At 35.8% G+C, this 27,353-nt stretch overlaps 1 protein-coding gene across 14 annotated transcripts in view; it reads left to right on the top strand.

Moving 5' to 3' along the window:
- The window catches only part of MPDZ (multiple PDZ domain crumbs cell polarity complex component), a 172,210-nt gene that overhangs the window by 34,667 nt on the left and 110,190 nt on the right, over nt 1-27,353 (top strand). For 13 of the 14 annotated variants that reach the window (XM_070375889.1, XM_070375886.1, XM_070375896.1 and 10 more), the window contains exons 4-9: nt 19,119-19,328; nt 19,991-20,130; nt 20,980-21,193; nt 22,162-22,290; nt 24,238-24,447; nt 27,119-27,233. In XM_070375889.1, coding sequence (XP_070231990.1) covers nt 19,119-19,328; nt 19,991-20,130; nt 20,980-21,193; nt 22,162-22,290; nt 24,238-24,447; nt 27,119-27,233 — 1,018 coding nt within the window. The remainder of the gene's footprint in view (nt 1-19,118; nt 19,329-19,990; nt 20,131-20,979; nt 21,194-22,161; nt 22,291-24,237; nt 24,448-27,118; nt 27,234-27,353) is intronic. The other variant, XM_070375897.1, reaches the window with a different exon arrangement.

The following is a 27,353-nucleotide window of genomic DNA, read 5'->3' as shown; positions in this document are numbered from 1 at the left end:
GGATTAAAATGCAACACCATCTTGCCATTGAGTATGCATGTGTGTCTAAAACAGCAAATGGTGCTAATTGTATGGTGTTTTTGTGACAAAGTTAAATGGTCTTCGGAGAAGAGGGAAAAAAAAATAAGAAATTTACTGAGTATAATCTAAATCAGTTTTTTAACCCACGAATTTAGAACAATAGAGGTTGATTTGCATTTGAAGTATGGCAACAGTAAGAACCATTCCTTTTAGGAAACCCTTGTGTGCTATGGACTCTGTCTCATTTATTCAGTCCATCAGTTTTTTGAGGTGGGGTTTCTCCGCACTTTGTCCAGTGAGGAAATAGGGGCTAAGAGAGATTATATAACTTTATCTGGACCATACAGTTATTCGTTGGTAGATTTAGGGGAAGAATCTAGGTCTGTGTGACTCTGAAGCCAATATTTTTTTTTTTCCTTCTAATTTACACTTTTTCTAAGTCCTTAGTTCTATAACATAAAGGAAAAAATAGGTTTAAAAAAAACAGTTAATAGCAATCATAAAGAGAAATGAATTTAAATTAAGTCTTTTGTAAATTCAAATGTATTAAAATTTGCTGTTTCCCTTGAATTATCTCTCCTAAATTTTAATCAGAAATCCTTTTAAATATAAACCAGAAGTTTCCTTCTCCTTTTATTTATAATTAGGCAAACTTCTAAAGTAAATGGACTGGGTAGAGTAATAGTAAGATGGAGAGCCAGCATGGTAAAGTAACATCAGTTTCCATGTGCCCATTTTCATATATTTATACTTGTCTAGAGGGTTTTATTTTTATTTTTCTCTAAGCAGACTGTGAACAGTGAATCAATTTTATATTCTAGAAATGTGGGACTGGTAGAAAAAACACTGCAAACATTCTAACATGTCATTTGTCTAAATTTTTAATTTCTAAAATTTGTGGTGACATTCAAAATAAAGTTAATTTTTATACCTTTGCCCCTTCACTGTAGAAAATTCCAGCATACTTTGATAAGAATATTATTTTTGGTCAAGCTACATTCTTTACACTCTTTTTCTTTGGAAATTTTGTTCAGAAAGCACAGAAGTGTTGAGATTTAAATAAAGGAAAGACATTCTGTAAATACACATCAACACACATGCCTAGACTAGTGGTGTATATGCTGCGCGCCACTGCGCCATTTGTTCTTAACAAGCACGAGAAGGGGCTGAAGAATTCATTTGTTTGGAGGTTTGTTTGGAATCCATTTCCCACTTTTGGGATAAAATCCATGACACGTTCATCTTTGAATACCTTGTCCCTAACATGACACTTAACTCAGACTCAGTAAACAATTAATGGTTACATGAATGTTCTTGAATATTCAGAACTGTTGCGCATTAATAATTTGTCTTTCCATGCTAGATAACTAGTTTTTTATATCAATAAACTAGCCACATAACTACAGTTACTTTGAAGACCCCTCATTTTTCTCTTAGGAACCATATTAAATAGATACATCACTCATCATTCATCATCATCATAATTCACTTGGAAGGAGTTCTTACTGCGTGCCAGGAGCTCTTCCGTGTTTCCTCATTACGACAATACTATAAAGCAGAGGATAATATTTTCCTCGTTTTACAGAGGGGTGATGGAAGCACAGAGAGGTTAGGTGAGGGAGCTGGTATTTGAATGCAGGCAAGCTGACTCCAGAGCTCAGGTCTTAATCATAAAACTCTGTTGCTTTTGGTTTCACTGTCCTTGTAAACAGTATAATGAACATAATTTAAGGAATTCCTGGTTATCTCGAGGCCTTCGTTTTGATTATCTGCTCTCACATGCTGGCAGTGTTGTAGTGTTGTTCAGAGACCGACAATGATCTTAACCATGAGTTTATTTGTTTAAATGAAAAAAATATATATTAATCTTGACTGAGCCCTTTTTTGCTCCTCCTTTAGTTGTAAAATGGGAGCTAAATAGCATGGATTTTAAAAATGGAAGGCCTAAGCCCAGTGTTTACCAAGAGCTCAGTAAATACCCGTTCTCTGTTTATTGCTTCCTCTTCTGTGGAGATTTAATGTTCTAAGGCCGTGGCTCTCAGTTTCCTCTCATGACCCCATTACATTCTTAAACGTTTCTGAGGACCTCAAAGAGCTTTTATTTCTGTGGTTTTATCCATCAATATTTATATCAGGTTAGACATTAAAATTGAGAACTTTTGTAAATATTTACTTAGTAGTACATAAAAAATAACAGTAATAAGCCCATTACATGTAAAAGTTGGTGAAAAGAGTGGCATTGTTTTACATTTTTGCATTTTTCTTTAACATGGCTCAGTAGAAGATATCGGATTCTCATATCTGCTTCTGGATTTGATCTGTTTGGATTTGTTGTTTTAGTTTATGAACATGAGAAAATCTGGCTTCACACAAGTATGTAGACGGAAAAGGAGAGGGGTGTATATAGCCTTCAGATAATTGTGGTTAGTTATCCTTATTTGATAGGGCACCAGTCTCTTGTTAGTTTCTTAGAGGCTAGTTGCAGTGTGGAATCTGAAACCAAAACAGGGAATACTTCCCTGTGCTTTGAATTTTTACTTTCATTACCCATGCATAATTTTATATTACATTGGTCATTTGGAAAATTTGAAAAATAGAAAAATTGCACTTCACCTTTCATTACATAGTATCAGAAAATTAGACTTGCTGGTATTGCTTCTGATCTTATCAATAGAGTCTTTAAATTATGGAAAAGTGTCAAGCCCAGGTTGGCAGATGCAAGTTTTTCAAAATTCTTAATTTTTACTTGAAAGCTCAAATTTTACTACTGGCAACAATTACTGTCAGTTGTTTTCTTTGAAGTGTCAGGCATACTTTATTTTTGAGAAAGTGTCTGCCATATAACCAAAGTCTGTATAATCAGTTTTTGGATTTAAGTCATTTTTCACGTAATACAGTGCCGATGAAAAAAATAACCTAGTTTAGCTTGCAACTCAAACAATAGTGCTTTTCTTGTGACGATTGCATTTTTAATATATGAGAAGTACTTCATATTTACTTACCACTTTGAATCACAGAATTTTAAAAGACATACTTTTAAGAGTCAATATTGAATAAAATTAATAGTTTTTACTACTACTACTTTACTACTGATTTACTTTTGAATCACACACACAAAAAAGGACTTTTGTATGTGATTCTGTGGTAGGGGAATAGACTTGTTCTTGCGAAGAGGAGCTGAAAATGATTTGTTGCCCTTTTTTTTCACAGCCTTCCACAGACACCTCTTTTATTACTGTCCCATCCCCTAGAGCCGAATGTCTTGAACATTTCAGGTGCTGAATAAGTATTCCAATGAAAGAAAGGAAGGTCTCATAGAAAATGTAAAATTATACACTGTTTTGTCTTAAAGCCCCACTCGCCGCAAGCCCCTTCCCTTCCTTAAAACTCGCTGCTCCATTTTGTAACTTGTTTAGTTCAGGAACTGTGAGCTACTTTATGTCCAAAATAGTCTCGTCACATTAAGCAAATGTGCTTTGAACATGCAATTCAATTTCTTTAATTAGCTTTAAAAATAAGGATCATTAAATCAGAGTGCCACCATCAATTACTGTGCTAGGGTTTGCCTGTTCAATAATGCATCAGAGTTGTGCTCTACTCAGTATTTCTCTGAAAGATTTATGGAAAAGGAGACCTCCCCTCTCTTGGTTCCAAACTTGAAATAGAGCTTTATTATATATAAATTTTTTTTCCTATTCTGCCATTTTAGGTGCTGTATTTCATTGAATACTATCAGGATTCTATCCCTCTTTGCAGTTCATATTTGGGATCAGTTCCAGAGAGTGTTTTACAGCATTTTTGTAAATTCACAAGAAAATAAGCACTTTTCTTGCTCTGCATGAAGAAAAGACAAGGTGTGGAATACAAAAAAAAAAAAAAAGTCCGCAGTTCTGTGAGGTGCACCTGTTATGGCAAAATCCTCAGAGTGAGCCTTGCTTCTTATTTTTCACTATGTTGAGGAGTAACAAACAGAAAATTGGAGAATTGAACTAGCAATATATATTTATAAATTTGTTTAAAATCTAACTAAAACTGGGGTTGTAAAAGCAGTAGTCATTTTTCTTACTTAATTTAAATAATATATTTTAGCTTGTAAATGATAGAAATATAATATTTATCAAATGTATATAAGTGTTTGGGTGATTTTATTCTCATTGCTGTACTATGAATTCAGATTAAGTCAAAATAACAGGACCACAAATTAGGTTTGGATGATTTATATAGTAATGCTTTGGGAAATTCAGTTTGATCCTAAGCAATCATGTTCATAGACAATTACACAAGTATTTCTGGAAAGATTTATGTTTGCCATTAAATAGAGCTAGTAATGTTAACTTCTTTTCAGTTAACAGCCTAAAAGGGATAGATAAAAAGTAAGAAGTCAGTATTCAGCATTTTGAAGCTGTTTTAGTTAAATGAATTTATTTGAAAATTTTCTGTTGATCTTTTTGACTATTTTTGGAATGATGTTTATTTTGAAGAATAGTATATTTATTATTGAAAACATAATAAAAAGCAGTTTATAATTTAAAAATCTTACAAGTATATCAGCCTTGTAGTAGGGTGGGTCAAATACCTTAGTATAAAAGTATAAGATAGTGTAATGATTGTTTTTCTTCTAATTTGATGTGCAATTAAATGATACGAGTATTAAAAATTTATAACCTTTAAGGAACAAATTTAGATGTGCTTCAGCAGTTAAGACATGTTTGCTGAGGATTCATCTTGACTTGAGCACTTGTAAAAATTTATTTTGGGAATGGGAATTAGCCTCTTGAATCTATATCAAGCCTGTGGAAGGTAATCTATCACAGTAATAGACTAAACTTCATCTTCAGATCCATTTCTTCATTTTCCTTTGTTTATGGTGAATTTTAGATAACTGAACTTTCAGTTTCTGTCAGAAAAGATTTAGCTCGATACATAGAGGTTATTCCTAACCCCCCCATTTAGGAGAAGTGTGTATCATTCACACTTCTTTTTTTGTTGTATCATTGAAATGTATCGTTCATTGGGGCACCCCCAGGTTCTCTGCTCTGATTGTAAAACTTACTTGTAAACTTAAAAATATTAAGCAAGAACATACTCAGTACAATCAAAGGAAAATTGCATAGCTCAAGGATTTTTCACAAATTGAATGTAGAAGTATGACCCTTTCCATAAATCACAGTGTAGAAAATTACCAGCACTCTATAATACTCTCTGTTCCCGCAGTCAGTCCTAACAATCCCAAAGGAATCACTTATTTTTTCCAGATGATTTGAGTTATGTTGACATATATTCTGATGCTGGGAGGGATTGAGGGCAGGAGGAGAAGGGGATGACAGAGGATGAGATGGCTGGATGGCATCACTGACTTGATGGACATGAGTCTGAGTGAACTCCAGGAGTTGGTGATGGACACGGAGGCCTGGCGTGCTGCGATTCATGGGGTCGGACACGACTGAGTGACTGAACCGACTGACTGACATATATTGTTGTATAAGTTTAAGATGTACAACGTGATATTTGAGATATTTGATACATGTATACATTGCAAAATGATTATCAACAGTAAGGCCAGTTAATACATCTGTCCCTTCACATAATTAACCATTTATATGTTTATGTGCTGAAAACTTTAAAAATCGACTGTCTTATTAGCTTTCAAGTATATAATACAGATTATTAACTGTAGCCATCATTGCTGTACGTTAGATCCTAGAATTTATTCATTTCTTACCTGAAAGTTTGTGCCCTTTTGACCAACATTTCCCCATTTCCCATACCCTGCGGTCCCTAGTAACCACCAGTCTACTCTTTGTTTCTATGAGTTTGGCTTTTTTAGATTCCACATGTAAGTCAGATCATACACTGTTTTGACTTCCATCCCATAGATAAGTATTTGAATTTTATATATTAGAGTCTGAGTATATATACTTTTGTACATGGCGTCTTTGTCTTTGCTTAGTGTCTATGAGATTCATTATCTTGTTCTTTGTAGCTGTCTTTCATTTTTCATTGCATGAGTACACTGGAATATATTTTTCCTTTCTTCTGTTGACTGTGAAAGAAAGTGAAAGTGAAAGTTGCTTAGTCGTGTCCGACTCTTTGTGACACTATGGACTGTAGAGTCCATGGAATTCTCCAGGCCAGAATACTGGAGTGGGTAGCCTTTCCCTTCTGCAGGGGATCTTCCCAACCCATGGATTGAACCCAGATCTCCCACATTGTAAGCAGATTCTTTACCAGCGGAGCCACAAGGGAAGCCCAACAACACTGGAGTGGGTAGTCTGTCCCTTCTCCAGTGGATCTTTCCGACCCAGGAATCAAGCTGGGGTCTCTTGCATTGCAGATGGATTCTTTTACCAACTGAGCTATCAGGGACTGTTGACTATAATTTTGCCTACCCCCTCCCAGTGTTTGACTGTATTATAAATAAAACTTCCATAAATGTTCTAACATGTATCTTTTGATGTTCACAAGTCTGCATTTCTCAGGAGTGAAATTTCTGAGTCTTAAGGTATATATTCAGCATTTGTATATTCTGTCTAGCTGTTTCCCAAATCAGTTGTTAATCTCTCCTTATAATGTATGAAAATCCTCGTCCATATCATTGCCTTTACTTGCTACTGCCAGCTTTAGTATTCTTCCCCCTCCCCCCATTAACTACTCTAGGGTACTTGTAGTATCACATTATTGATTTAATTTGCATTTCTCAATAATGTTGAATACCTTTTTGCATGTTTGTTGGACATTTAGAAATCCTCTTTCGTGGAATTTCTATGTCTTTTGTCCACTTTTCTGTTTTGTCAGTTCAGTTCAGTTCAGTCGCTCAGTCGTGTCCGACTCTTTGTGACCCCATGAATTGTAGCATGCCAGGCCTCCCTGTCCATCACCAACTCCTGGAGTCTACCCCAACCCATGTCCATCCAGTCAGTGATGCCATCCAGCCATCTCATCCTCTGTCGTCCCCTTCTCCTCCTGCCCCCAATCTTTTCCAGCATTAGGGTCTTTTCCAATGAGTCAACTCTTTGCATGGGGTGGCCAAAGTATTGGAGTTTCACCTTCAGCATCAGTCCTTCCAATGAACACCCAGGACTGGTCTCCTTTAGGATGGACTGGTTGGATCTCCTTGCAGTCCAAAGGACTCTCAAGAGTCTTCTCCAACACCACAGTTCAAAAGCATCAATTCTTCGGGACTCAGCTTTCTTCACAGTCCAACTCTCACTTCCATACATGACCACTGGAAAAACCATAGCCTTGACAAGACAGACTTTTGTTGGCGAAGTAACGTCTTTGCTTTTAAATATACTATGTAGATTGGTCATAACTTTCCTTCCAAGGAGTAAGTGTCTTTTAATTTCATGGCTGCAATCACCATCTGCAGTGGTTTTTCGAGCCCAAAAATATAAAGTCTGACACTGTTTCCCCATCTATAGACATTGTCAGTCCTTCTCTTATTGACTGACAAGGTTCTTTTTTTTAATATATTCTGAATACAACTTTTTTGTTGAACATACGTATCACACCTGTCTTTTTCTGCTTTGTGTTTTGCCTTTTGACTCCCATAATTATATCTTTTGATGACCAGACATTTAAAAAATGTATAATGTCCAATTTCTAAAACTTTGCTGGAGATTTATCTATTTTATTAATCCATTTCTTTCAAAAGACCAACTTTTGCCTTTCTTGAATTTTCTTTGTATTTTTAAAAAAGTTTCCTCAATTCCGGCCTAACCTATGTTATTTTCTTCCTTTTTTGGGTTTTGCATGTTCTCTTTTAGCTTTTTTACAATATGCGTAGCTCATCGCATTTTATGCTTTCATTTTTCTAAATATATTCATTTAAGTCTGAATCTAAGCATTGTGTTAGCTGCATCCCATAATTTTGATTTGTTGTATCTTATCATTTAATTAAAATGTTTAATTTTTAATATAGTTTCTTTTATCCATGGTTTACTTAGAATGTATTGCTTAATTGACATGCTTTGGTTTTCATGTTACCTTTCTGTTATTGGTTTCTAGCTTACTTTACTGTATTCCGAGGTCTCTATTTGAGGTTTGTTGACACTTGCTTTGTGAACTGCCCATAGTCTACTTTGATAACCATTTCTTTTATATTTGGAAGGAATTTAACATTCAGCAATTGTTGAGCTCACTGTTCTATGTATGTTAATTAGGTCAACATTATTTAGAATGTTTCCTTATTGATCTTTTTTTCATTCTGTCACGTCTGAGAGAGACATGTTATAAATTCTAATTATGATTGTGGATTTATCTATTTCTCATTTGCCCTGTTTTTTAAAAAATTAATTTATCTTTTAATTGAAGGATAATTGGTTTACAGAATTTTGTTGTTTTCTGTCAAACATCTCCACGACTCAGCCATAGGTGTACATATATCCCCTCCTTCTTGACCCTCCATCCCATCTCCCTCCCCATCCCATCCCTCTAGGTTGATACAGATACCCTGTTTGAGTTCCCTGAGACAGACAGACTGAAACCACAATCACAGAAAACTAGCCAATATGATCACATGGACCAGAGCCTTGTCTAACTCAGTGAAACTAAGCCATGGTGTGTGGGGCCACGCAAGATGGGCGGGTCATGGTGGAGAGGTCTGACAGAATGTGGTCCACTAAAGAAGGGAATGGCAAACCACTTCAGTATTCTTGCCTTGAGAACCCCATGAACAGTATGAAAAGGCAAAAAGATAGGACACTGAAAGATGAACTCCCCAGGTTGGTAGGTGCCCAATATGCTACTGGAGATCAGTGGAGAAATAACTCCAGAAAGAATGAAGGGATGGAGCCAAAACAAAAAATATACCCAGTTGTGGATGTGACTGGTGATAGAAACAAGGTCTGATGCTGTAAAGAGCAATATTGCATAGGAACCTGGAATGTTAGGTCCATGAATCAAGGCAAATTGGAAGTGGTCAAACAGGAGATGGTAAGAGTGAATGTCGACATTCTAGGAATCAGTGAACTAAAATGGACTGGAATGGGTGAATTTAACTGAGATGACCATTATATCTACTACAGTGGGCAGGAATCCCTTAGAAGAAATAGAGTAGCCATCATGGTCAACAAAGAGTCCGAAATGCAGTACTTGGATGCAATCTCAAAAATGACAGAGTGATCTCTGTCTGTTTCCAAGGCAAACTGTTCAGTATCACGGTAATCCAAGTCTATGCCCTGACCAGTAATGCTGAAGAAGCTGAAGTTGAACTTTTCTATGAAGACCTACAAGACCTTTTAGAACTAACACCCCAAAAAGATGTCCTTTTCATTATAGGGGACTGGAATGCAAAAGTAGGAAGTCAAGAAACACCTGGAATAACAGGCAAATTTGGCCTTGGAGTACAGAATGAAACAGGGGAAGGCTAATAGTGTTTTGCCAAGAGAACACACTGGTCATAGCAAACACCCTCTTCCAGCAACACAAGCACACACAAGATGGCCAACACTGAAATCAGATTGATTATATTCTTTGCAGCCAAAGATGGAGAAGCTCTATACAGTCAGCAGAAACAAGACTGGGAGCAGACTATGACTCAGACCATGAACTCCGTATTGCCAAATTCAGACTGAAATTAAAGAAAGTGGAGAAAATCACTAAACCATTGAGGTACGACCTAAATCAAATCCCTTATGATGATACAGTGGAAGTGAGAAATAGATTTAAGGGCCTAGATCTGATAGACAGAGTACCTGATGAACTATGGATGGAGGTTTGTGACATTGTACAGGAGACAGGGATCAAGACCATCTCCAAGAAAAAGAAATGCAAAAAGGCAAAATGGCTATCTAAGGAGGCCTTACAAATAGCTGTGAAAAGAAGCAAAAAGCAAAGGAGAAAAGGAAAGATATAAGCATCTGAATGCAGAGTTCCAAAGAATAGCAAGGAGAGATAAGAAAGCCTTCCTCAGCGATCAATGCAAAGAAATAGAGGAAAACAACAGAACGGGAAAGACTAGAGATCTCTTCAAGAAAATTAGAGATACCAAAGGAACATTTCATGTAAAGATGGGCTGAATAAATGACTGAAATGGTGTGGACCAAACAAAAGCAGAAGATATTAAGAAGAGGTGGCAAGAATACACAGAAGAACTGTGCAAAAAAGATGTTCATGACCCAGATAATCACGATGGTGTGATCACTCACCTAGAGCCAAACATCCTGGAATGTGAAGTCAAGTGGGCCTTAGGAAGCGTCAGTACAAACAAGATAGTGGAGGTGATGGAATTCTAGTTGAGCTATTTCAAATCCTAAAAGATGATGCTCTGAAAGTGCTGCACTCAGTATGCGAGCAAATTTGGAAAACTCAGCAGTGGCCACATGAGTGGAAGGTCAGTTTTTCATTCCAGTCTCTAAGAAAGGCAATGCCAGAGAATGCGCAAACTACCACACAGTTGCACTCATCTCACACACTAGTAAAGTAATGCTCAAAATTCTCCAAGCCAGGCTTCAGCAATATGTGAACCGTGAACTTCAGATGTTTAAGCTGGTTTTAGAAAAGGCAGAGGAACCAGAGATCAAATTGCCAGCATCCACTGGATCATCAAAAAAGCAAAGAGAATTCCAGAAAAACATCTATTTCTGCTTTGTTGACTATGCCAAAGTCTTTGACTATGTGGATCACAATAAACTGTGGTAAATTCTGAAAGAGATGGGAATACCAGACCACCTGACCTGCCTCTTGAGAAACCTGTATGCAGGTCAGGAAGCAACGGTTAGAACTGGACATGGAACAACAGACTGGTTCCAAAAGGAAAAGGAGTATGTCAAGGCTATATTGTCCCCTGCTTATTTAACTTATATGCAGTACATCATGAGAAACACTCAGCTGGAAGAAGCACAAGCTGGAATCAAGATTGCCGGGAGAACTATCATTATCCTCAGATATGTAGATGATACCACCCTTATGGCAGAAAATGAGGAAAAACTAAAGAGCCTCTTCAAGAAAGTGAAAGAGGAGATTGAAAAAGTTGGCTTAAAGCTCAATATTCAGAAAACTAAGATCATGGCATCTGGTTCCATCACTTCCTGTCAAATAGATGAGGAACAATGGAAACAGTGACAGTTCATTTTTTGGGCTCCAGAATTACTGCAGATGGTGACTGCAGCCATGAAATTAAAAGATGGTTGCTCCTTGGAAGAAAAGTTATGACCAACCTAGGCAGCATATTAAAAAACAGAGACATTACTTTGCCAACAAAGGTCCATCTAGTCAAAGCTATAATTTTTCCAGTGGTCATGTATGGATTTGAGCTATAAAGAAAGCTGAGCACTTGGAGAATTGATGCTTTTGAACTGTGCTGTTGGAGAAGACTCTTGGGAGTCCCTTGGAGTGCAAGGAGATCCAGTCAGTCCATCCTAAAGGAAATCAGTCCTTAACAGTCATTGGAAGGACTGACGCTGATGCTAAAACTCCAGTAATTTCACTACCTGATATGAAGAATTGACTCATTTGAAAAAACCCTGATGCTGGGAAATATTGAAGGCAGAAGAAGGAGACGACCGAGGATGAGATGGCTGGATGGCATCACCCACTCAGTGGACGTGAGTTTGAGTGAACTCCAGGAATTGATGATGGACAAGGAGGCCTGACGTGCTGCAGTCCATGGAGTCACAGAGTCAGACACAACTGAGCAACTCAAGTGAGCTGCACTTTGCTATATTCACTGGTTAGCTTTATAATTTTCTGATAGTATCTTTAGGGTTTTCTTGGTATAGTATCATGTCATCTGCAAACAGTGAGAGCCTTACTTCTTCCTCTCTGCTCTGGATTCCTTTTATTTGTGTTTCTTCACTTGATTGCTGTAGCTAGGACTTCCAAAACTGTGTTGAATAATAGTGGTGAGATGGGGACATCCTTGTCTTGTGCCTGATCTTAGGGGGAATGCCCTATCTTTTTGAGATTATCTTTTTAGATTGCCAAGATTGTTTCTTCTTGTTTGTTGAATTGACCCTTTGTCTCTAGGGATTGTCCATTTTTGTGTCCAGTAGTGTTTCTTGACATCTACTTGTCTGATATTAGTTCTGTTGTACTAGACTTCTGTTGGTTAATTGAAGTGTGATGTATTTTTTTCCCTTCTTCCTACTTCATCTTTACTATATCTCTTATTTATTATTAATTTATATCTTTGGTAATCAGTATGCATTTGATTTTTACTGTGTTATCCAATCTGACAATTTTAGTCTTTTGGGTATTTAACTCCTTCATATTTAATTATTTATAAATTTGACATTTTTGTTTTCATATTCTTTTATGCCTGTTTTGTATTAGTTAAGTTTTTAATATCATCTTCTTCCTGTATTAGCATGTTATTTATACTTAGTTTTATTATTCTTTTATTGATTAGCTTAAAGATATAGTATCCCTGACCTATTTCAGTTAACCCTAAAAAGTTATTTTGAGTTAATTATGTATTCACAGAAAATTTTCAGTATGGTATGTGTGCTTCATCAAGTTTCTTCCAGTGGTTCCAATCTTAGTAAAGCATCATGTCACAAAACTGGTATTGATAAAATGTGTGTTAATTTTTCAAATTTGTGTTATTTTTCTACTCGTGTAGATTTGTGTAACTACACACCATCTAAGTACTGATCTATCTAGCACCACAAAGATCTCCCTTATGCTACCTTTTGTATCCAGCCATATATTCCACACCATTCCTGACCCTAGAATGGTGTATATGTATATAGTTTATTTCTATGTATATAGTTTTTAAAGAATATTAAAAATTTAATAATTATGTGACTGTTTGATATTATCTTTTTTCACTCAACATGATCCCTCCAAGTTATTGTGCATTTTAATATTTTGTTTCTTTTTGTTGCTTAGAATTATTCTGGCTATGAATGTACTTACTGGGGGATACTTTGTTTCCAATATTTTACTCTTATCAATGAAGGTACTGTGAGCAATTTTGTACATGTTTTTTGTGGACATAGATTTTCTTGTTTTTCATTTCTCTATAGCAGGTGTCCAGGAGTGCCATTACTGGGTCATATGGTAAATACACTGTTTGTTTCAGAAACAGCCAAACTGTTTTCCAAAGGCACTCTACTGTTTTACAGTCTTTACATTTCTCCACATCCTGATCCGGGTGTGCCATTGCCATTACTTGTTTTTATTTAGTTAATCTTTCAGGTATAGAGTGATACCTCATTGTGCTTGTAATCTGCATTTCTTTAATGGATCAGATGCTGAACACCTTTATGTTCTTGCTTGTCATCTCTGTGTCCTCTTTGGTTCAATGTCTGTGTCTTTTGTTCATTTTTAATTGAATTTCTTAAACTTTTGAGTTTTGGATTTTCTTTATGTATTTTAGGTCTGACTTCTTTGTCAGATATACATATCCTTAACTTGATTTTACTTTAGTACTTGCACTACTTCCTGGAAAATAAAAGGAATTTAATATATTTCCACCCCTTTAACCTACTCCTGTAGTTTGTGTAATTGTTCATGTAGTTTAATTCTACATGAATTTAAAACTTCACAAGTTTTAGATTATGTGTCATAACCAATTTCTGTTGTTTCACTCACATTTTAAACCCCTTCCTGTGCTTTTCAGTGTTTTCTGCATTCAGGAAATTCCATCAGAGGCCATTTTCTTTCTGCCAGAGAATTCATTTTGGTATTTATTTTGTCCCAAACTGAGACAATGCTTTGTGTGTGAGTGTGTGTGTGGGGGAGTTGTTCTGAAAATGTTGGGTTGTCAGTTCTTTAAAATTTTTAAGTCAGATGTCAGCTTTATTCTTCTTTGAAGATAAGGTCCCTTTTTGCTCCGGTAGCTTTTAAGGTCTTCCCTCTGTCTTGGCTTTCAGCTGCTTTACTATGATGTACTGTGTAGACAGCCTGGAAGATGGACACCAGATAATCTGTACTTTCTGGTAATTGTGCTCTTGTATGATAACCTTCTTGAGTGTGGGCTGGGCTTACTGATTTACTTCTAATGAATAGACTAGAGCAGATCTGACACTTTCTTTTTGATCTTTTAAAGTTTTTTTTTTTTTTTTGTTACAGATTTTATGCACATTTTCTGATTAATCTCAGAGGAAGGGTTATTCTGATATAGTTATTTCCAGAGGGTGAGCTTAATTGTATTTAGAACTAAAGAGAATTCTTGTTTTCTTGGAATGCTGTTATAGAAGATGCAGCTGTCTTACTACACCTGAAAATTAGTTGTTTGCTAGGTGGAAAAGATGCGGTCTTTTTCTCCTGTAACATATATTGACTGATGGTCAGAGGACTAAACACTTGTTTACTCAGGTATTTTCTTGTCTGTTTGGTTCCGTAAGTATAGATGTATTAAAAAAGTCATTTTAGAGTAGTCTGTTTGGTTCTGTAAATATAGATTTATTAAAAAAGTCATTTTAGAGTTGCTTATGCCAGTCATAATTATTTTTATATTTGTAGGGTTCTATCATGTATAAAATATATGATGAGATATTTTTCTCTAAAAACTTATTTAAATTCTTTTGAAAGACTACATAGATGATAAAACAATTGTTGGTGAGTTGGTTGTGTTAGATAAAACTGTGAAGAAGAAAGATCTCATTAAAGGTTCTTTATTAAAGTTATTTCTCACGTGCCCATGTACTTGCTTCACCTTTTAAAGAGAGAGTGACTAAATTTGAAAAAAATCATATTGTATGAGTGTGATTTATACAAGAAAGAAGATGGGGACCTCAGATACATTAAGGTATTTGTAAATGGCTGTGCATGTGTTTTGCGTTAAAACAGTGTGCTTAAGTTGTATAATTGTCCTTTGTTAATGATTTTTGCCTTATCTGACCTTTTAGAGTAAGTGAACCTTTTGCTGGTTCTGACTGTGGCTTGTAAGAGAGCCTCTTCCTGTCGTAAATACTGAGATGGTATTTCATATTACCATTCACAAAGAATTTGACAAGTTTTTAACTGAATACCTTACTTAATTTTCATTTAATTTATCTTAGGTGTTGGCACTAATGAAACATCCCTAATTAAATTAATACATGTTTATTTAGTAAGAACATGAAAGATCTTTTTAGACTGAAATAGCCAGAAGCTAAACTGAAAACATAATTATTTAATGACTCTTGTTCATCTACGAGTAACTTCCCTAAATAATACAGATTGTATATCTGTATATACAAATCACCAGATAGTTGTGTTTTCTTCTGCTTATTTTATATTGTGTAAACCAAGATGGGAGTCAAGGTCTTTTTATTAACCATCTGTACTGGGTCTGCTGTGAACTGACTAGTCATGTCAGAGAAGATTTGTTCCTATCCTTCCAGGAGATTTTATTTCAGAAAACCATTTTAATAAAGCTGTAGCAGAGTCATAGCTGTGCCTTTGTGTTTTTCCCTATGGGAATAAAATTTCAAATTAAAAAACACGTCTTTTGTATGGTATAATTAAATTATAGTTTTTACATACGTGATCTCTTTGCTTTTACATTTGTATAGACCTCAGTGGCTGGATGGAGATAGGAGGAGTCATTGTCATTGGTTAAGCCTTTAACAAATTTGGAGAAGACAGTCAATATCTAGTATCATATAGCTTAATGTGTATATATAACTTCACTCTTAGAATGCCTTCACACCTTGTCTAACATAGTTTCAGAGCTTCTTCAGCAGTTAACTTCACATAGACTCTTTGTTCTTATAACATGACTTGTTCATTCTAGCTCACTGTAGCAAAGCTCCAATTATTTATTCCCTATGCAAACATCCCATAGGCATTAGGTCTTGGTGTGCGAGATCCTCAGCCTGTCACAGATTTCATGATCCTGTCTGCTTCAACCTGTACAGTGTATCTTCTTCTGGCAGACTTTATTGAAGTTGTCATGCTCAGGTTTAAAAAAAAATCAGGTTTGGAGTAAGAAGCTTCCTTTCGGGAAAAAAAAAAAAAAATTGATCATGTCTGCTGTAGATTTTAAAAGAAGCATTTGAAAGAATTCCCTGAAGCTTCTTCCTCGAACACACTGATGTCTTTTTCATTTGCCTTTATTGATAGCCAACCAAATAATTGTGGATTGTTGGTAACTATGGTGATTTACTGAATTTCCTGTTTTATTTTTCACGACAGGTAACAAACTCTTAGGCATCAGTTGGTGACATATTGTGAAGTATTTTGATTGCTTCTGTTAGTGGAAGCCATTTACTAATGTCTCCTTCCTAGAAATTGATATCTAAATGATTGTTTCCTTGTGTATAATACAAAGATGACAGGAAAAGATATAGGTCATAATCTACTTACTAAGTGTGTGACTTTGTGTAATCATCTCATGTGTAAAATGGAAATGGTGATTCTTGGAGGTTTGTTGGGCAGATTAAATCGGAGTAGATCCTTAAAAATTGAATAAACATTTATTCTGCAAATGGATATTGAATGCCAGCTCCATGCAAGACACTACCATAGAGAATGAGGATACAGTAGAGAATAAAATCGGAGAAGGCAATGGCACCCCACTCCAGTACTCTTGCCTGGAAAATTCCATGGATGGAGGAGCCTGGTAGGCTGCAGTCCATGGGGTCGCTAAAAGTCGGACACGACTGAGCGACTTCCCTTTCACTTTTCACTTTCATGCATTGGAGAAGGAAATGGCAACCCACTCCAGTGTTCTTGCCTGGAGAATCCCAGGGACGGGGGGAGCCTGGTGGGCTTCCATCTGTGGGGTCACACAGAGTCGGACACGACTGAAGCGACTTAGCAGCAGCAGCAGCTGCTGCAGAGAATAAAATAATCAGGTTTTATTGATCCACTGCAGTATTCTATGTTCTAGTCTGTCTCTACAGATTGGGATGGAAGCTACTTAACAACAGAGAACATGTAGGTGATAATAAGCACCATGAAGAAAAACAGGGCAGAGTCAACTCATGGAGCGTAATTCTGGGATGCACTGTCGGGGAGCCTTCTCTGAGGTGATGATGTTGAGTGCACTTGGATGAAGTAAAGATGTAAGCATGTAGATTATTGGGGGAAAGATGTCTAGCCTTGATGGCTAGAGAGAGCAGCTTGGTGGTTTGAGGAACAGCGATCAGTTATAGCTGAAGCTCTGTGTGTGAAGCACAGAGTGCTGATGAGTTTAGAGAGTGATCCAAAAATCAGAAGACTATATCATTGATATAGTCTTCTGATTAATTATAAAAAAAAGTTATATTCCATATACTTTATATAAAACTAGGTCTGATTATTTGCACTAGTTGAATGATTATTTACCTTAATGAAATATTATTATTGTTTATATTTATTATTATTTAGTATTAATATGTTAATATTATCATTTAATTTTATAGATATATTAATATTTAGTATAATATTGTTTGATAATATATTCAGTTCAGTTGCTCAGTCGTGCCCGACTCTTTGCGACCCCATGAACCACAGCATGCCAGGCCTCCCTGTCCATCACCAACTCCTGGAATCCACTCAAACCCATGTCCATCGAGTCAGTGATGCCATCCAGCCATCTCATCCTCTGTCGTCCCCTTCTCCTCCTGCCCTCAATCTTTTCCAGCATCAGGGTCTTTTCAAATGAGTCAGCTTTTCACATCAGGTGGCCAAAGTATTGGAGTTTCAGCTTTAGCATCATTCCTTCCAAAGAACACCCAGGACTGATCTCCTTTAGGATGGACTGGTTGGATCTCCTTGCAGTCCAAGGGACTCTCAAGAGTCTTCTCCAACACCACAGTTCAAAAGCATAAATTCTTCGGCGCTCAGTTTTCTTCATAGTCCAACTCTCACATCCATACATGACTACTGGAAAAACCATAGCCTTGACTAGATGGACCTTTGTTGGCAAAGTAATGTCTCTGCTTTTTAATATGGTGTCTATATTATTAGATTATTTAGGTCTGTATAACAGGCACATGCAAGTAACTAGAATATTTTTCCAAAATGGAATGATCTTTTTTGTTGTTGTTTACTAATGTTATTGTACCTGGAGCTAGCCATACTGTGAAGTTTACGGGCACTGTCCTTCAGAATGGCAGCTCTGCCCAAACTTGAGACATAAACAGCAATGAGTTAAGCTCCAAATACAGAGTTGGTAGGAAGAGTCCACACAGGACCACTCTCACTTCTGATACCAGCCATGTATGTTGAGGAGGTTCCGCAAACCACCCTCAGGTTCAGTAATTCATTAGAAGGACCTATTGAACTTACTAAAAGCTGTTCGACTCATGATTATGGTCTGTTATAGGGAAGGATACAGGTAAATAATTAGCATAAGAATGAGATGCACAGCACCGAGTCTGGGAGCATTTCTGATGTGAAGCTTCTGTTCCTCAGGAAGTATTCTCTTCCCAAATTTGTGTGTGTGACAGTTCATATGGAGTATTGCCAACTCAGGAAGCTCACATGAGCTTGGTGTACATAGTATTTATTGGGACATCATTTCATATGTATGATTAATTGCCCATGTGAGATGACTTGGTTTCAGAGTTTGAGTGGATATCATGTGGCCTTGGGGCCCACTGTGAACAACAGAGACGCTTCTGTCATCTGGAAACATTCCAAGGATTTAGAAATTACTTCTCTGAACTGGAGACAAAGGCCAGGCCTCTCTTTGGGAAAGACCAAATTCTTTACTGCATAAGTTGTTATGAAAATTCGAGTAATATAGTAAGTAAATGTCTCCCTGGATTCCCATATCTTGGGGACAACTATGTCTCCCTGGATTGCCATATCTTGGAGACAACTATTGCTGTATTGGTTATTTAGTATATATTGTTCCAGGTGTTTAATAATTTTTTGAATGTACATTGAACTATACTTTGGTTATTGTTCATTAACAAGGCTTTTTCACTTAAGAACCTTATGTATAGATGTATGTGTTTTTGTGTGTTTAAAAGAGTACCTTGACATTGAATGCTAATTTTTTCCATATAATTAGGGTTTAAAACTTTTTCCACCTAAAAATTGTGCTTCATTGAACATCCTTGCATGTACATCTTTGTGCGTTTTTCTAATTTTTCTTCTTGAAATAGAGTTGCTGAATAAAACAGTATGGACATTTTGAAATTTCATAGTGCTTCATTATTACCCCTCTTGGGATGATTTCTATGAGGTAGCTTCTGGAATATCAAAATTATTAATAATCTCCTTATTACTCTTAGGTAAACTTTGCAACTTCAACAATTTCAAATGTCGAGTATGGTCACATTCCTCATCTCAGCCCAGGTGTAATTCCTACTCTACAAAATGAATCATTTTTATCATCCCCAAATAATGGAAATCTGGAAGTTCTTACAGGATTCGGTACTGCACATATCAATGGGAAACCTGCTTGTGATGAATTTGATCAACTGATCAAAAATATGGCCCAGGTAAGAGCATTTGTTCCTGTTAGTTATGATAGAATGTGTCCTGGATAATTTGAAGAATAGTTGCATATTTATATTGCATATGTTAAATATATACTTTAAATATATTATTATAATAGACAATATGGCAACAATATATTTTGTTTTATATTCTTTTATAAATTTTATTACATTTTACTGAAAGTGAAAGTGAAGTTGTTCAGTTGTGTCCGACTCTTTGCGACCCCATGGACTATAGCCTACTAGGCTCCTCCCTCCATGGGATTCTCCAGGCAAGAATACTGGAGTGGGTTGCCATTTCCTTCTCTAGGGGATCTTCCCGACCCAGGGATCGAACCCAGGTCTCCCACATTCCAGGCAGACGCTTTAACCTCTGAGCCACCAGGGAAACCTGAACATTTTACTGAACAACAATGTAAAGTATATCTTAAATGTATATTATACTATGATATATATTCTTATTTATGAAGACATTTTTAACATTGAAAAAATTAGAATGAAAAAGATGCAGATTTCATGTAAGTTTTAGCGCTTCAGGGATTTTTCTAAATGAAAGTTATCTTAGAAAAAATTAAAAAAAAATTTAAACAGATTAATGCCACTAATAAGACTATGACTGCAGTGGCTGGCATGTAATTATATTCCTTGCTTCTTTTTCTGGATAGGGTCGCCAGATAGAAGTTTTTGACCTCCTCAAACCTCCATGTGGAGGCCTTGGGTTCAGTGTGGTGGGACTGAGGAGTGAAAACCGGGGAGAGCTGGGTATATTTGTGCAGGAGATCCAGGAGGGCAGTGTGGCCCACAGGTGAGACTGTCATTGTGACTTCCCTGTTTTTGATACCACATTCAGAAGGGGCTGCTCACCCTAGAAGAATTTCAAGAAACAAAAATGCCTAAAAACAATATAAAATGTTATTAAACAGTTTTTAGAAATCATTAACATTGCTACAATAACAAGAAAGTCCTTTGAAAGCAGAGTAACTTTTAAATATAGTCATGACTTAATCACTTTTTAGTAAGGAAATAGAAATTTGACTAGGACATTATTCCCGTTGTTTTTAAACAGGCTCTTTTTGATTAAATTTAAAAATTATAGAAAAGCATTCAAGTGGTCTATGATAATATGAGCTGGATTTTATTAACATGCTCAAAACAACAACTAAGAGCTGTATTTTATTAATATGCTCAAAGCAAAAAGTAAACATATCCTTCTTTGCATTCATCTGTAGAAGATAATAGCAGTACTAAAATACAACGTATAGGTTGAATGAGTAGCTAAAAAGAAGATGGCTGTTGACTGGGAGTGGTTGACTAGGTTAGGTCAGCTGGGGCCAAAGCATATATATTTTTCCCTTCCATTTTTATTGAGATATAATTGACATATAGCACTATGTAAGTTTAAGGTGTATAGCATCATGATTGGACTTACATACATCATGGAGTGAATATCATGGTAGGTTTTGTGAACAGCATGTCACATAGAACAAAATTAAAGAAATAGAGAAAAAATATGTTAGGAGTACAATTGCAAGAAAAAACTTACGTAGTGTGGACATTAGAAAATAGAATTAAAAATAACCTGAAAATGCATGCCAAAGAAGAGGTCATTTTCTTGAGATCTATCAGTTCTCTTTATTCCCCTTTTCATTGTTAGAGATGGAAGATTGAAGGAAACTGACCAAATCCTTGCTATTAATGGACAGGCACTTGATCAGACAATTACACATCAGCAGGCCATCAGCATCCTGCAGAAAGCCAAAGATACTGTCCAGCTGGTTATTGCCAGAGGCTCATTGCCTCAGCTTATCAGCCCCATAGTTTCCCGTTCTCCATCTGCGGCGAGCACAATTTCAGCTCATTCTAACCCGGTGAGTACATAAGTTTTTCAAGGGGAACAGAGCATATTTTTCTAATTCTTTAAGGTTTTGCACAGGTTTGCAATTCCTGTAGGTTCTTTGTAATTCTTGAGTTTTTGCCTTTTTGTTCTTTTTTCCCTTCTGTGCATAGAATATATTTTATGCAATTATGATTAAGTTTCTGGCTTCCAAAAAACTTTTATCTTTATTTATGTAGCTTTTTAACTTGAATTCATTCCTAAAAAAAGGAAAAAGTCCCTTAAAAAATTGACTATCTGTAAACAAATAAAATCTTGACTTTACTTTTTAAGTTGTTAGAGTTAGCGATCAGTGACTTTAACAGGTCATTTTATTTGGGGGCATCTCAGGTGGCTCAGACAGTAAAGAATCCCCCTACAGTGCAGGAGACCTAGGTTCAATCCCTGGGTCAGGAAGATACACTGGAGAAGGGAATGGCTACCCACTCCAGTGTTTCTGTCTGGGAAATTCCTTGGACAGAGGAGCTTGGCGGGCTATAATCCATAGGGTCGCAAAGAGTTGGACACGACTGAGTGATTAACACTTTCTCACTTAACTTGAAATCTCATGCAACAAGATTTATGTAGAAGAAATTTTTAACAGCTAACATTTTTTTTTCTCTTTTTCTTTGATCATCTTTTTTTAAATTCTACAAAGGATCTTGCCAGTCTGTATCTTTAACTGGTTAAATGGAGCCACTGTAATGATATATTGATAATTTCAAGAAGCAAAACTAATACAATTTGTAAAGTTTAAAAATAAAATAAAATTAAAAAAAAAAAATGGTTATATCAACAGTAGTAACAACCTGTTGAAAGAAAAGTGTACTAAATAAAAGGGACCCTGTTAAAACTCATTATTATGTTTCACTCATTTAATACTAATCACAAAATAATATTCATAGAAATCTCAACTACAATAAAATTTTAGTTTTCAAATTCACATGAGGACTTTGTTTTCAGGTTCACTGGCAGCATGTGGAAACCATTGAATTGGTCAATGATGGTTCTGGTCTGGGCTTTGGCATCGTAGGAGGAAAAGCAACTGGTGTGATTGTGAAGACCATTCTGCCTGGAGGTGTAGCTGATCAGGTAAGCTATTCCAGCAGTTACTTTATGTTTTATATGATAATACAGCTTCATCTTGTATATTTCTGTCAAAAAGAAGAGACTTTGGCTTTAGATAAGGTCGGATTCTTTTGTTTCACTGGGCTTGTTTGTAAAATTATTTTCTTTGACTTGGGGTGAAATGCATTTCAGAAGAGACCTTGATTTTCATTTACAGTTCCAGTGATCTTAAGACTTTCAAATCAGAGAGGAAAGCCCAGGTTGTGATTTTGATCATTTTAAAGGTAGATATTCTTTATTATGATTGTAAGTCATTTTTATAAGCCTATCTATCTATTTTATAGCTACAAGGTATTGTGGAAAAAAAGAATATTTCATTACTGAGGGGGAAAAACAAGAGTACAGCTTATTTTTTATTACTTAGAGTAGTTCATTAAGCCATTGCCATTTATGCTATATAAAATTGTTGGAATATATGTGAGAAAATAGTTACTAATTGTGATTTATATTTTAATTTGACAAGTTCTCGTGTCTTCTTTGCCTTGATAATAATGTTTTGTGTATGAAGCTATTTGCTTTTGCATGTGTATTTGAACTTAGGAAGTCAGGGTTATCAAATATTGTTCATATTGGTAAATAAAAGGCAAATTTATGGGCAACCTTATTAGTAGAGGTATTGAGAGTAACTCAATAGCATGTGTCTTTTCTCACTTTTAAATATTAGCCAGTATCAAGTGAAATCTCTCTAATTGACAGACTTGTGATGAATAAGCTTTCTCTTCTGTATAGAGTTGCACTAATACTGTAGGTACTTGCCACATACCACTTTTAAGTTCAAATTTGAATTTATTAAAATTAAATAATATTACCACCTCAGCTTTTCCATAAGATGAGCTATATTTCAAGTGCTCTGGAACAACAGGCCCCAGCCTTTTTGACACCAGGGACCATTTCGTGGAGGACGGTTTTTCCACAGACTGGGGTGACGCAGATGGTTTCAGGATGATTTAAGTGCATTACATTTATGTGCAGTTTATTTCTAATCTAACGCTGCTGCTGATATGATAGGAGGTACCGGTTCACAGCCTGGAGTTGGGGATCTCTACTCTAGAGCAGTATGTTGCTTGTAGCTGCCATATTGGACACTGCAGAACATTTTAATGACTGCAGAATGTTCTTGTGGACAGTGCTTGTATGGAGGCTTACCAGATCGGTGTTCACTTCCCTGGTCTATCTGAATTTACATCTTGCAAAGATTTCATCTGCAAGCGAGTCCTTTAGGGATATTTATCTTTGAAATGGCAAGGCAGAAAGTTGTGATATTAACTCAGAGCTTTTTTTGTGGTTCACACTGCATTTTGAGTAATATATGTTTGTATAGTGAGTTATACCTCATCTTTCAGTTCAGTTCAGTTCAGTTGCTCCAACTCTTTGCGGCCCCATGGACTGCAGCACGCCAGGCCTCCCTGTCTATCACCAACTCCTGGAGTTCACTCAGACTCATGTCCATTGAGTCAGTGATGCCATCCAACCATCTCATCCTCTGTTGTCCCCTTCTCCTGCCTTTAGTCTTTCCCAGCATCAGGGTCTTTTCAGATGAGTCAGTTCTTCACATCAGGTAGCCAAAGTATTGGAGTTTCAGCTTTACCTAGTGGCATTTTCTCTCTTTTATTTTTCTCAAAAAATTCAAAGAAGGGCAAGTGCTTTCTTGCATCGAGTGTATTGAAATCAAATTGAAAAGCTCATATAAGTTATTGATTTAAATAATATTTATTTAAATATTTTGGTTACTTATATCACATTGAATGATGTTAGAATGCTTCAAAAGAGAGTTAACACTACACTATGTTTAATGTACCAATAATTCACAGTATGGCTCTTTTTTGTTATTCCCATTCTCTCATTTAGAGTTTCTCTGATGAAGTTAGTAATAATAACAACAAGCTGATTAACCAATTCCTTTTTATTTAGCATGGGCGATTATGCAGTGGAGACCACATTCTAAAGATTGGTGATACAGATCTAGCAGGAATGAGCAGTGAGCAGGTAGCCCAAGTCCTCAGACAGTGTGGAAATAGAGTGAAGTTGATGATTGCAAGAGGTGCCATTGAAGAACCAACAGCACCTACCTCTTTGGGCATCACCCTTTCCTCATCCCCAGCTTCTACGCCAGAAATGCGGGTAAGGACATAAAAAGTTAATGGGAAGGTCATCGATTATAGCACTTGGATGACAGTGATGTTTGTTTAGAAACTAGATTTATTAACGTTAGTGTATTATTGCTAAAGAATGAAACAAAATTCAAATAGAGAATGTTTTAGCACTAATAATAGTTTATTGAATAGGACTACTATCTCACAAATGAAGGATAGATTGATTAATGTTTTGCATTTTTTTCTAAGCAACACTTTTATGAGGATAAGTGTTTTGAAGTATGAATAAATTTAAATGAATTATATGCTACTAATACCTAAAATGTTTTATTCTATATTTTTCTTATTTAGAAGGTCTTCTGTTAGGTGGGTTGTAAGTTCTAATCTTTCCCTTTCAACAACTTGCTTCTTAGTGTCTTTTGGAGGGCAAGGTGGATGAATAAAACTTATAAAACCTTTCAATATTATTGTTTTAAGGTATGTCATATAATTGTTATAAGATTTGTAATGAGAAGTCGCTATTCTTGACCTACTTATATAAGTTTTTTAGACACAAGTTATGCTTTCAGGGTGGTAACAAAAGCTTTATTCATAGACAGAGCATTCCATCTTTGTTCTTGATCTGCAAAAAGCTAGAATATTTCAAAATTATTATAGTGTAATGTTATCTCAAATAGTTAAAGTCACACAGTATCATGGATTAAATATCAACAACATGATTTTATCCAGAAATTTCTTGAATATTTAAGAAGAGAATTATACTCACTTTCTATATGTTTTCTAGCAAATTCTAGTTCTACATTCCTTTCTTGTAGATCTAAAAGCAGGTTTTTTTTCTATTACAGTTTTTTTTTTTTTCCAAATAGTTGCTACCAATTCCTTTTTTATTATTCTAACCTCCTCTACAAGCCCTTTAAAACTTTATTAGAACACTTGAAATTTCCATGAATCTGTTGTTTTTAGGATTGTGTTTGGTTGCTATTTTTTGCAGGGAGAAAAAAGTAAAGAAAGCCTGTTTATGAAAGTATTTAAGTGGCATTCTTTTGTGGTAAACAAAACATTTTATTCAGCAATATATAAATGAATGCAATACCGAAAACCACTTGATGTAATTGAAAGCTTAGAAAAATATCTATTCTGTGCATATCATCATTTCTGAAGCTTGTGCCCCTTTTAAAACCATTCGATAGTCAAATTGCCACCCTCTAAAATAGCACTTGCATAAGTCTTATTAAAAATAGAAAACACATTTGTTACAATTGAAGCAGATTTCATCCTGTCATTTTCTTGTAATTATCTAAACTTTAAGCTTTTGCTAAGTTTGCATGGATAATTATGTGCAATGAAAAAATAAATCAAACTTTACTATAAAATTTTATATCTCATTTAGGTGAATATCAGTGAGATATAGAGTATGCTTAAAGAAAATCAAAAAGCATTACCAGCTAGCCCCATTCTGCCTGTCTATTCAAACCATAGCCTTCTTTCTTCTGTGATCTTCCCAGGGTACTTTCTGGAATCTGCTGACACCACACCAGTATATAATACCAGCAACTTGTTGATGACTTACTACACTAATCCATTCATGCTTTATTCAGGGAGCCTTGCCCTTTAGTCCAGTATATAATAACAAGTCTACATATTAGAGAACGCTGCTTCCAAATATCATTCCAGGGTGAAGGAAATCAGCATGGGAAGGCATGCTTTCCTTCTAAAGGGCTTTTCATGTTGAAATTTGAATTTATAAAGCAAATACAAAGACAGTTTTAATTAATATTTGGTACCTTTCACTGGATTTCAAAATAACCATCGGTCTATTAATATTTTATCTGGAGGACAGGTTCACCTTCATGATGTTCGAATCAGCTTCTAAGTTAAGACAGGAATAATGGCATGTCTTGAGCAGGCAATGTGGCCCTTACATTCTAAGGGGGTTTGCATACTGTGCATCTTTTAAGAGCAGGGGCTCTGCAACCAGTGCCTCTGCGTTTGAATTCTTCCTCTATTAGATGGTTCACTGTGAGTCCTTGGAAAAGTTTATGTTCCTCAGTTTCCCTGGATAAAAACTGACAGTAATTGTACTTGATTCATAGGCTTCTTCTAAGGAGTAAATTGATTGAGACATATCAAATGTCCCCTGGATAAAAACTGACCGTAATTGTACTTGATTCATAGGCTTCTAAGGAGTAAATTGATTGAGACATATCAAATGTCTATTATGTAGAAACTGCTCAATGAATGTTAGCTGGACTTTTTCTTATTCCTGATAGACAGCTGAGCAAAGTGATGCTTAGAAAAAGTCAATGACAAAGCTAGATTTGAGCTTGTTAATGTGCATTCAAAGCCTTATTTCAACTCTATTATATCCTCTAACTTCTTCAAAAAGGAAGTTGAGCCACTCCTGAAAATATAATCTGTTAATAAGAAACTAATTTTTTTATGATTTTCACAAAAAACCAATAATGTATTTCTCTGAAGAGGGTGTTCACCTTTGCTCCTGACATTGCTTTTGAGTAAAAATGTGATGCTGAGGCCACGTTGTCAAGATTGAAGGAGTAATCCCTAACTATAATTCTTTAGCAGAGTTCTTTAAGAACTAATTACATCATACCTTTTCTAAATGAAGAGTGTGGCTTGAAAAAGCTTGTTTTGTTTGTGTGTTTATTTATATGTATTTTTTTTTTTAAATTGTATTTCAGGTTGATGCTTCAACTCAGAAAAGTGAAGAAAGTGAGACATTTGACGTAGAACTCACTAAAAATGTCCAAGGATTAGGAATTACCATTGCTGGATACATTGGAGATAAAAAATTAGGTAGTTTTTAAATATTAATATTCTGTTTCTTTTATCTTGGCAATTGCCTCTAATGTCTTTGTCTTATGAAATACTGAATCAACATAATATATTTTCATGTGTCTGATGATGTATTTTCAT

Source organism: Bos mutus, chromosome 8 (assembly GCF_027580195.1).
Source record: "Bos mutus isolate GX-2022 chromosome 8, NWIPB_WYAK_1.1, whole genome shotgun sequence".
Classification (NCBI taxonomy): Eukaryota; Metazoa; Chordata; class Mammalia; order Artiodactyla; family Bovidae; genus Bos; species Bos mutus.
This window is presented reverse-complemented; position numbering and strand designations above follow the sequence as displayed.